Consider the following 12,540-nt stretch of genomic DNA (forward strand, 5'->3'; position numbering starts at 1 on the left):
AGCATTTAGCTTTGGTACAGCCTCATAGGGCTGCTAGCATGGCTGTTTGAGTACTTTTCATTGGTATATTTTAATTGGATTTTATTTTTAATGCACAAGGGAAAAATGGTGGTCATTCTGGTGCTCCAGCTTTGTTTATTAGTATAAAACACTTAAGTGTGTTGATTCTTGTACAATAACTTCCAATACAGTACAGTACAATGAGTAGTAATTAGTACATACATAGAGTTAGGATGTAGTGGGGAACTGGGGCCACTGTGAGGAAATTTCCTTCCTGGTAACATAGATGTTACAGATTAAACCGGACATTTTACATCACAAGATAATTGTTGACACTCAGTATCTAGAGAGCACTTACTTTGATCCTTAATATTGTGGCCTCTCTGCTTGAGCTTTTGCTGCAGGGCTTATTCAGGGAGCCTCACTGTTGTGCTGTGCTTGAATGTGAGTGTAGATTAGAGGTGGTACGTCCAGATGCTGCCACCTACATCAGAAAAAGTATACAGATTGCCTCTTTAAGGTTATCAGGTTCCCTATTAGTGCTGGATTACATCCAAAGTATTGTGTTTCACCTTGACACCAAATCCGTCACCATCATCTGGTTGGTGGACTCACCTTACTCCTGTCACTTCACAAGCAGCTCTGCTGCTGCTGCTGTACAGAACAGGCTGTTTCATTACTGCAGAATTTCAGATTTTATAATAAGTTTTGGGCACTGATATGCAAAAACCAACTAAATGGGTTTTAGTTCTATTTTAAAGAACGTTATCTGTTACCGTATAATCGGTGTAACACTGACTACAGCGACAAGCTCAGACTCAGCTAAGAACAATACACTTCACATTTGCATCACTCAAAGCATGATGGAAACTAAAGTGGCACAGCTCAGAGGATCGTCATAACAAATGAAAATAAGAAAAAACAATTGAAGTGACAAAATGATGACAAATAAAATTAGTTTTGTTTTTTCTTCTTCTATCTTAGGCTGACATATTTCTGGGGCAAATACCAATATCAGGGAGTAACATCCCATTGTCTATATATCAGCCAATATTCTTTAAACAGGATCTAATATCCAGTATGTAGAATATATTCATGGACACACAATTTCTTCAATGATCCCTCAACAGTGGTTAACATGTGTGACAAAGACATGGAGGCAAAAGATTTTACAGTTTAACAATAAACACTATTGACCACAATGATGTCAGGCCACTGAAACAGTAAACTTTCACTGATATTCTTTATAATTACAAATAACTATAAAAGAAAACCTACAAATAGAGCTGAATATATATGTATATATTGAACCTGATTAAGAAAAATTATAAAATGTGCACAGAATGCTGCCTATAAAGCTAAATAATAAAAAATAATCTGCATGATCTGTTAAAACAAAATGCATATGTCAGGCAGCATATATTGGTCAGGTTCTATATCGTATATGCATTCATACACTGATATTGACAAACATATATGTACATAAAAACTCATCTGACATATGATGGTATTTCTAAATAGCCCAGCCAACAGTGAAAATGTGTAACACACCTGGCTAAGATGTGTAGTAACAGCTGAGAGCCTGAGACTGAAGGAAGCAGAAACAAGGCGAGGGACCAAAGGGTTAAAAGTGTAGCAGTTATTTCACTCTGCCTTTTACTGTCGTTTGTCACTCTCATTCTGTACTTGAAGGTGGCAGATGATGGAAAAACTTGAATGCTAACTTGGACAAAGAAACAGCTGAACTGAAACGAGAGAATGTTCTTTTTGTGACAAAGCTTTTATTGAACTTGTGAAGTTTGACTGCTCCTCACACTTTCTCTTTGTCACACACATTTATTCATTGAGTTACACATTCACACGTCAGAGCCGCCCAGTACAGACAGTCTCTGTGTTGTTGTTGTTGTTGTTGTTGATGGCCACTTTGCAGCCTCACTGCAGCAGCTGTTAAGCCATTCGCTGCCTTGCTCAAGGACAGCTCAGCCTCAGATGATGAAAGTGTGAATCATTTCCATTAGAGAAAGTTTGCCAGCCTCAGTGCAACAGAAACTGGCCTGTTAAAATGTGTACTGAGATGTAATGAAATAGGTCTGAACGCTGTGTGTGTTTTTGTCGTCTTGTGTCGAATGTGTTGTTCCCTCCTCAGGCACTGCAGGCTCTCGGCTTCGTGCTCGGCGGCGACGGAGACATGGACTCGCTGAGCGCTGACGAGAAGTCAGATGGCGAAGGCAAGAACGACAGGATGTCCTCCAGCTCCAGCTCCACCTCCATCACCTCCTCCACAGACACACAGGAGGTGGGGAGTGCACACACACACACATGCACACACTGGGAATATTAACACGTACACATGAGACTAGACTGGTGCACAGACGGACACTGGCCTTTTATGAAATATCAGTGTCACCAACCTGTGATGTGACAGAGATTCCTCACGTATCACAAGAACACTTCAGTGAGGTTCATTAAAAATTCTTTAGCTGAAGCGTCACCCTGCCTCAAAAAAACAAGCCGCAAACCCTCAAATGAAGTCATCTGCCTGTGTTTCAGTCAATTCTCCTCAAATACATAGATGCTTGAATGATTAAGCTCTTGTTCCTACAGACAATGAAATGCACTTTGGACGAAAGTTCCTGCCTTAAAATGTAATATTGTCATGTTTATGAGGTTTTTCCAGCTTGAGAATCAATACACTTCTGCAGGAATCACTGAATACTCAGAGCTTTTGCTAGTAAAATGAATGCCTCTGACTTTCACAAGCTGATAAATCCTTCTCTTGTTGGTATGTTTGGTTAAACAAAAAGTAATAAACAGCATACTGATAGACACAGTAAAGATAAATTTCAAAGGATTTCAAATAAAAAGATTTAAAACAGACTCATTATATTAAGCTTCAAAAGCTCTGTCCGCTTCAGATGTGAGAACGTCAGACCAGATTGCATTTCTATAAATAATGGGTATGTGTGAGGTTCAAAAAGTGATTTTTCCCTTTCAGATGATTTTATTTGAAGAGATTTTTAGAGACCTAAAAGGTTGAGTTATTAACAAGAATGAAGACCCAGAGCATAACAAACAAAACTGTGCAGCAGATTTTTTTTTTTTTTTTTGACTCCTTTGCAGCAGCTCTTTAGATTTATTTGTATTGTTCAACTTGTCAGCCTGCAAGTAACAAGAAATACAGTGTGTGTCTTACACATTTTGGCAGAATGTGGCAGAAATGGAATATTATATTCATAAGTATGTTTTCTTAAGTGTATGATCACCTGAAAATAAGAGTTGTTGTGTTTTTCGTTGTGAGAATGAGACCTTTACAGAGGGCATGGATCCTCTTCCATTTTGTCCTGCCATGTTTTTACAGTAGCCCAGAACAGACAGACCAAACAGTGACTTTGGAGACGACTTTTTGTGCCTTTCATGAGACACGTCAGAGAGATGGGACTAAATCCTTTACACTGCTCCTTTAATAACCAAATTTAATGGCTCTGTATTCAAATGTTTGTGGTTATGTTAAAAAACAAGCGTCTTTGCATGCAGCATGTTTGTTTGATGCCAAATGCAATTTATTTTACCTTTAGGTTATACTCACAGTGGTTAGAATTATAATTATTAACATATGTGATGAAGCTGACAGGTATACGTTCTGCTGATGGAGAAGACAGAGTAAGCGATCTAAGGTCACTGTTGCCCTTTTTATCTAAAGTGTTGTAAAAGCTATTAATGATTTATAAAGTGTTTACAACCTAATTAATAACTAATGGTAGCCTTATTTTAAAGTGGTACCAAATTATCTATCTGTGTCAGTCTCTGCAGGTGGGCTTCACTTCAAATGTAGACTTGTACTTACAACACACATACATTTGTTATGAGAGTAAAAATATTGTGATATTTATTCTTGGTTGTATGAGTACCTGTCAGTTAATAGTTTAAATTAATTTGGTTGTATTCAGTTTCAACAGTATTCTCTGGGGGGTTTTTTTCTGTCGACAATGAGCAGACTGGATACATGATTTATCAGTGCTAGGACATCCTGTCTTACTTTAAGGAAGCATGAGCACTTTAATACATTTAGGAATATAAACCAAAATTAAGACTATCTTCTCTCTGTCTGTCTGTAGTCCAGAGCTCCAGGTCCGATCCTGACGGCGGGAGGAAAAAACCCTGTAATGGAGCTGAATGAGAAACGCCGTGGCCTCAAATACGAGCTGATATCAGAGAGCGGCAGCAGCTACGACAAACGCTTCATCATAGAGGTACCAACACACACACACACACACACACACACACACACTAGATTTCATAGATTTTCTGTCTTCCTTTCAGAGGGTCTTATTAGGAATTGATGAGAGCAGGAACGTGTTTGATGTTTGGCACCTCGGTGCTTCCTGCATATCAAAACATCTTCACGCATCTTGAAAATGCCAGAAAGACAACTGAACATGAAACCAGTTTTATCCAGTGAAATCAATCTGAATCACATTCCTTACGTGTAGTTTGGGCACTACAAATGTATTGTTATGATTTCCAACCTAAATGCGTTGGCATTATTAGAGACCAGGAGCTTGCTTCCTCTGGAGATTATTTCTCTGTTACAGTCATAAGGAAAAATGTCAAGACAAACATTTTGGTTTCCAGTTTTTTTTTAATAAACAAAATAGTTTGCATGAACAGTGATACCAACAGTGATGGAATAGACAAAGAAGATGGCAAAACTTTATTAACAAGGAATCAAAATTAAGATTTTCATTTTCATATTTGTATCTAGAAAGTCCTGCATTTTTAAATCAGTGGACAAACGTAGCACCATCAGTAGTAGCATAAAAAGACATGAAAGAATTTGAAAATATCATGTTGTAAAAGTTGATGGTTTAGTCCGTTCAACAGTCTAACACCCAAAAATAGTAATTACTGTCAGATAAGATAAAGAAAAGCAGAAAATGCTCAAATTTAGAGGCTGGAAAAACAGAATGTTCCTTTAATTTCTTGACAATCAACTAATTGATTATCATTTTTAGCTCTAATTCTTTGCATCTATTAAATATTTCAGTCCTGCTACAAACATAAAGACAAAGAAATAACATTAGTACAATAATATCCCAATAAAATGTCCATGATAGGATATTTGTTATGCTATTAAAAAACAAAGAAAATCGACAACTTGGGGGAAAAAAAGGTTCTTTATTAAATAATAAATCTGATGTTTGCAGCATTTTGTATAAAATTCGTTTTTCCTTCTAACTTAAAGTGCTTCTGCTTTACTTCTTTAATAAGATAAAATAAAAGTAGCTAGCCATGTGCAAAAAATTGGCATAAATTGTCATTAGCCTTAAATGTTTGAATTATGTATGTACGATTTTGTAAGACAAAAACAACGCAGCAGAATCTTTATAAAACAATATAAACCTATATCAGAGGACATCTTCCTCTTTGTGTGTTGTGACAGGTGGAGGTGGACAAGCAGGTCTTTCGGGGAACGGGTCCCAATAAGAAAGTAGCTAAAGCCAGCGCAGCATTAGCCGCCCTGAACAGCCTGTTCTCTGGCGCCAAATCTACAACCAACAAGAAGAAACGGCCCAACCCTCCTGTGAGTAATTATAATGCTGCGATAGTCCGTCTGAATTGATCCAGCGTCATGTTGCAGCACTGATGTGTACTTTGTGTGTGTGTTTGTGTAGCCAAAGCGACCCGTAGCCTCGGTGCTGACCCTCCCGGCCCTCGCTGCCAGACCTCCACGAGTCCCCGTCATCCCCAGAGCGCCATACATCAGCACCCCACCCACGCATGGGTACATCCCCCCAGGTGAGTCCATGACAAACTACCTGCACACGTTTCACACAGCTGCAATTTGACATCAGAAAAATCTGCTTTCTGTTTTACATGATTTATAAGAAAAGGAGGAAAGAGAACCACTAAAATGTTGTAGTTCATTCCAAAATAAGTTTGAACTTCTTTTCCATTTTAAGTCAAATTAATTAACATATAAATACTGAAACAACAAATGTTTAATAATGAAAGATTTACTGTGGTTTTGATTTCAGGTTCAGGTATTATTTATGGTATCAGCGATCCAAAATCTACTGAATTTATTATTTAGAAAAATAATCAGAAGGCTCTACATGTGCAACCTCAAGGCTGTATTTTACAAAGAAGAAATGTTGGGTTACTGGTTAAAGATCCTGTTTAGACATGTTTTCACATGCATTTAAATTGCTCTACTTTGAATAATAATCTGTATCTGATATGTTCTTAGAATGAAAAATCAATTATCTTGCTAGAATCTTTTCAGTGATAGCTACTACTTCTCCATCACTGAAAAATTCTGAATATATGATTAGACAATTTTAAAAATGTAAGTGCTGGACGACTTGTGTGTCCAACTTTCTTCATTCTGCACAGTGAAGCTCAAACATTGAACAGTAGGAACAATAATTTTTGGTGGAGGAGAACTTTTTATTTTGGTTGGGTTGCAGTTTAAGCAAGTGTTAAAGCAAGAGTTTACACAAATACACTAATTTGTTGAGAGAATTAACACTATTTTATGTCTGTACAGTAAATACAAAGATACAGATAAGAGCCTGTTAGCTTAGCACTAATATTCGAAACAGGGGAAACAGTTAGCCTGGTTCTGCTACCAGCTTGCTCTTGTTTAATCTGTGCAAAGATGTAAGAAAAAAAAAAGACAATTTGCCATTTTGGGGGGGGTTTATGAGCCAGATTATTTCCTAAAGGAGCAGTTTTCCCTTTGCTGGTCTTAAGCTGAGCAAACTGGTGGCTGAGAATAAACAGACAGAGACATGAGAGTGGCACTTGTCTTCTCATGTAACTCTATGCTAGAAGGCAAAACATGCAGTTTCCAAAACGTTGAACTATTTCTTAAAAGACAAGGTTTCTGTTTCTGTACAAGTATAAGTCGTGGCAACATTTCTTTCTTTCTGTCAAATCAGTATCAGTGAAAGACACTTTGGATGACCCCAAAACAAACATTTATCTGCTACAATTTTAGGAGAGTCTACGTTAACATGTTTTAACTGAGCCTGTTTGATATTTTTTGCTTGATAAATGTCTTGGAAAATTAATTAGCATAAGCATTTTATAACATAAACAATTATTAAAAGAACAATTAGATTAGGAAAATAAGCATCAACTTGCAACCCTAAAATTAATCTAATTAAAATTTTGTTTTTGAACAAAAAAAAACAGCAGAGCTTCCCAAAGACTGTATATTTCCTTAAATGTTATTTAACTGCGAAAAATATGCAGAACTCACTATCTGAATTAAAATACATAGTTCAAGTTAAAAGGTGTTAAAAAATAATCACTTGTTTTCTGGCTTTATGAGAAACAAACAGGACTGAAAACAGACATTTCTTGGCTGAGGTAATGAGGACCTTGAAATTACAAAAGTTGTGGATGATGGATCGTCTGATTCTTATAAATGCATCCAGATACATTATCACAGTTCATGTTTTCTGTGCATTAATTGCACTCTCTCGTTTCCCTCATAGGTTTTGGTGCTCCTTATGGTTACAGCCCTGCAGGCGCCCTCCCTCCCTACGGTAAACTCACAGTCACTCTCTCTGATCAGTAATCCATCCATTTGATTTGTTCATCACTACATCCCAACATTTGAGTTCTTTCTTTTTCTTTTTTGCTCTTCCTCAGGTTTTCCCTCCAGAATGCCCTCAGTAGTTGTCCCAGTCATCAGAGTCCCCACAACATACCCCGTCACCCACCTCTACCCCTATTAGGACCCACCTTCACCTCACCTCACCCCACCCCACCCACTACATAGGAAATCACTTGTTCAAGTTCTCTTCTGACTTTTTAAATGTCTGTTTACAACACAAGCTTCAAAAACCAACACTGGAGTCCACAAACGTTTGACCAGAATCCCCAGTCAGCTTCAGCTCATGCAGTACCGTTGTTGTACAGCGAGCGTGTTCCCTCTGCGCTACACTAGAAACCAGCTAGATTAAATTGGCCTTTAGGAATTTGTGTGGCACTTTTACTGCTGTGTGTGTGAACACAGTTTGACAAATAAGCTCTTTGATCATTGAACCATTATGCAATGAAAAACTGAGTTCAGCATTTAGTGAGCTGCAGTGTGTGAAAGACTGGTCAGGTAAATATTACACAGCGGGGAGCTAAACATCTACTGTAGGGTACTAAATTAAAATTCTCTCTGGGGAACAATTAATCGCCCACCATAGGAAACACACCACATACCAAAGTAAGTGAACTAAGTAAACATTGTATGTTATTTTATGAACCTAAAAATAATTCGCTATTCTGGGGAAGTATAAAAAAGATCAACTCAGACCACTAAATATCTCCTGTAAGATCATAAATATCCTCTTTAGGGGAACTAACCAAACATCAACCATAACGAAGTAAGCAAACTAAATACACGGGCACTGTTGGGAAATTAAGTGCACCAACTACAGATATCCAATATGCAAACTTAAATAAATAACCATAAAAAGGAACCAAACATTTAAGAAATGACACGATATTAAGTTCCCTAAACTAAATGTCCACCATGATGAACTGATTAAATAAACAGTCACTATAGGCAACTAACTGAATATTTACTATAGCAATGAAGAAGAAAACAGCCTTTGTAGGGAGCAAAAAAGCTCCTAACTAGTTAACTAAGAGAAATTTAGTGTTGAAAACTAAATTAATATCCACTATAAGGAGCCAAACATCCCCTGTTCGAATTAAAGTTCCCCCACAGTTCCCTACAGTGGTTGACTAAATGTTCAAAAACATCAAATAAACAAAGTATCTGATCTCAGGAACTAACTAAAACCCACTGTAAACAGTTAAACATCTTATGTAGGGAACTAAAGAAATCACAAACAGCACACCAACTACCATATATCCATTGTAAGGAAGTAAACATACTTTGTTTGGAGCTAAAGAAACACCTACCAAACAGAAGACTACTAAATACACTGTGCAGCAAACGAGGGAACTAAATATCTTCTGTAGGGAACTAAAGAAACTGCTAACCTTACACCAGCCACTAAATATTTAGTATGGAATTAAACATATACTGCAGCAACTAAATAAACAGCCACTGTAGAGAACTTAAAAAAAAAAAAAAAAACTCCTACCACACAACATATACAGTGTAGGGAACTAACCATCTTCCATAGCAAAATAAAACCAGTTACTGTAGGGAAGAATGGAAACGCAGTATATTGTCATTAAAAAATGTGCTCACTACTTAATATTCATTGTAGGGAGTTTAATAAATGAACTGAAACTGCAGCTGTAAGAAACAGCTGCTGTGGGAATGATACACAAATAAAAAAAAATGATATAAGATGTAGACAAAATGTAATTGATCAGAGAGCTGCTTTGTCAGAAGGTTATTTATTCCTCTAAGAATCTCTCGTTTCTGAATTCTGTTTTGTATTTTAATTTCACTGTTTTCTATTGATGTTTTAATTTTCTGTGGAGATAAAAAAAAAAAAATCAGGTTTACAGTAATTGGTTGCACTGAGAAACATTTTTCCTTTTGTTTGGATATTGAATGTCCGAGTTTACAGTTATTGTTGAGTATTTGAGCTGTTGAGCCATTTTGTGTTGAGTTAAAATACTTTCTTTTCAGAGAGAGATTTTATTTTGACCTGTTTGTAGGTTATACTCTGTTTAAATAAATGAATATTTTTGTCAACAGCTGAGTAATTTGTGTTTCGTAAAAGTTTCATAATGATTCATCAAGTAGTATTTTACATTATTAGACCATGTAATTACTCTGGGTAAGCTGTTTTAATGTAAAGTGATTTCTACTTTCCTCTTTTATCAGAAACATAAAAATACTTTAACCTCATATAACCACTGAGTGGTCTCAGTGGATACATGAATCTTCTTCAGGGATTGTTCCCGTTTATTACTACTGGAATATTATGTTCATGTTTCAAGCTTTGAATGTTCAAAAATAATAATAACATTGTACTCACCCAGTTAACGGCTGAGGTCTGGGAGTGTAAACAGCATCTCTAATAGAAATTAGAGACACAAAAAAAGGTTAGCAACAGAAAAACAAAAGCAAATGGTAAACTTATCCATCAATGTGTATAGACCCACTTCCTGAGTTTCAACCTACTGTATTTACTGTAGTTTTCCTATCAGTGCTTGACTGTTACAGGCTTTTCATTCTCACTTTGGTCTTCAAATAAGCAAACAGCAATTAGCATTGACCCACAGTGTGTGTTTTGTTTTTTAAAACCAGAAATTCAATACTAAAGTAAGGAATGGATTGAACTGTGTGTTAATCCGTTCTGTTATCATGCCTTGGTTCACTAACTTCAGGAGTAACCAAGCATTACTTCCAAGGCCATAAATCATCAACTAGTGATGACTCCTTCCCAGGGACATGCAGCCTCAGGCTGGTTCTCCTTCCTCTACCACGGCTATACAAACTGTTGAATGATACCTGAATAATATCGGTGTATCCCACATCTAAAGAAAATGCTACATTGGGAGTGAGGCCTAATTCAGAGTATCCAGACCAAATATGCTGTTTACATGACCCTGATCAAATTTAGAATACTGTCATATTGAGAATAACAGTGTAAAATCAGTGTGCATTTGAATGCAGTTTCTCATTTATGGCTGCTTTTGCCAGCTGAAATCATGCACCCATTGTTTCAAAAGGTACGCTGAATTTCAGCTTCCCAAACTGCCATTTTCATCACAGAAGGTTTGACAGGCATAGCAACAGTAACTAAGGTCTTAGCAAACAGTCAATTTATGTAAGCAATGGCCAAGACCCTGACAATAAGCCTTGGGTTGTAATAAACTGGAAGTTAAAGCTGCTCCAGGCTGTTTGACACATTGACAGCTGCTATTAACAGTTTATAACTTTTTTGCAAATCTGAACACGCAGATTTCAGCTGTGCTCGAGGCTTTAGTAGCGAGAAACAACTTTACAGTCCTTGATAAGGGGGTCAATAAATGTGACAGACTGCACTGAATCGTCTTATTTCCCTGGAGCTTTAAGAGTCCTGGGAGCTGCTAGAAACTTTAAGCCTCGTGAGAACGGCTACAACAATAACAACAGCTACGACAGATTATATAATCTGCATCTTTGTCTTCAAACCAGTTTTATGTGATCATGTGGTTAAAGCACTTCCCACATCCATTCATGTGTATCACTTCAGAGGATCTATAATATGTGCTAATGGTTATTTCTGTTCCTGTTAACCCCGGTCGCTCCTGTCTCCTGTCTGTAGGCGGCCTGTACATCGACAGTGCCTATTACCAGCCGCAGACCATAGCCACACCTATCATCATCCACCTGGGTCCTCAGGATCTTTTCTGACCCCGCCGATGTACGCAGAACGGCCTCGGCAGCAGCCTCGACCTCCTGTTTAATCCCTCACCCTTATTAAACTCTGTCAGCGCCTCTCAATTACTGCGGCGCTGCTTCCCCGGGTTTCTCCCTCCACACGAGACACAGCAGCAATATTGAAAGCAATATGGAGGAGAAAACACCTCGGGCATCACTCTGTCAAGCGCAGGTCGGGTTTTAGTGAAGAAGAGGCCGCAGCCGAGTCTGACCCGGCGCACTCAGAAAATGTCAATATAACACAAAGCAATACTTCTCCTGCCTTCGGGAATCTCAACGTGTTCCAAAGCAACTCGACTGGAGTCTGAAACGGTTTATCAGTCAAGCTGCTGAAGTCAAACAGACCATCAGCACCGGCACATTCACAACAATGTGACCTACTGTATGTAAATATGATATTTACTATCTGTATATATGGATGTATGTGAGTTTTGAATATACATATATATATATAAATATATAAACATGTTAATATGTTTGAATATGTAAAACCCAACAGTGGGTAGAGAAACATATTTATAATATATCTCTGAATGTAAATAGTGACTGAAGTAGCTTTATATTTAAAGCACTCTCAGATATGTTATCTATAAATATTCAGAGTTCAATACATTTTACAAACTGTCTATAACACTGTATTGGTATGTTGATGGTATATAATCCCTATTTAAACATTAATACATGTAGACTAAGTAGTAATTTTCCATTTCAAGGCACCAAGATATAGAATATCAGATGCAATTCGACTGTACCATGTTTTAATGATTTGTTGATCAACTAATGAGCTCTGAAATTGTGCTGTTACACACGTGTTGGGTTTTCAGTTTAAAGGACCAGTGTGTAAGATTTACAGGGGTTTATTGTCAGAATATGGCAAAAACAGAAATATAATATGTATGTTTTCATTAGTGTATAATCACCTGAAAACTGGAATCATTGTGTTTTGTCACCTTAGACTGAGTTATTTATGTCTACAGAGCTGCTCTTCCACGCAGGCCACCATGTTTCTACAGGAGCTCAGAATGCACAAACCACACGCTGGCTCTAGATATGGCTTTTCTCCAGATTCGTGACGTCAACCACTGGTTTGTGGAGTACCATTTTGAAGCCTCAAGTTTTGCATTATGGGTTGCGGTCTTGTTTTTTTGGATCTTTGAGTGATGCTTGGTTTTGGTTCATCC

General features: G+C 37.4%; 1 protein-coding gene across 2 annotated transcripts in view; it reads left to right on the plus strand.

Moving 5' to 3' along the window:
- The window catches only part of LOC146320112 (spermatid perinuclear RNA-binding protein-like), a 90,698-nt gene extending 78,464 nt beyond the window's left edge, over positions 1-12,234 (plus strand). Inside the window, exons 13-18 of one of the 2 annotated variants that reach the window (XM_084728231.1) lie at positions 2,147-2,296; positions 4,116-4,250; positions 5,441-5,581; positions 5,673-5,796; positions 7,503-7,553; positions 11,244-12,234. In XM_084728231.1, coding sequence (XP_084584357.1) covers positions 2,147-2,296; positions 4,116-4,250; positions 5,441-5,581; positions 5,673-5,796; positions 7,503-7,553; positions 11,244-11,332 — 690 coding nt within the window. In that variant the 3' untranslated portion in view covers positions 11,333-12,234. Of the gene's footprint in view, positions 1-2,146; positions 2,297-4,115; positions 4,251-5,440; positions 5,582-5,672; positions 5,797-7,502; positions 7,554-7,659; positions 8,358-11,243 lie in introns of those variants that run through there. The other variant, XM_084728232.1, reaches the window with a different exon arrangement.
- Positions 12,235-12,540: the final 306 nt, after the last annotated feature.

Source organism: Lutjanus erythropterus, chromosome 10, assembly GCF_056507025.1.
Source record: "Lutjanus erythropterus isolate fLutEry1 chromosome 10, fLutEry1.hap2, whole genome shotgun sequence".
In the NCBI taxonomy this organism is placed as follows: domain Eukaryota; kingdom Metazoa; phylum Chordata; class Actinopteri; order Lutjaniformes; family Lutjanidae; genus Lutjanus; species Lutjanus erythropterus.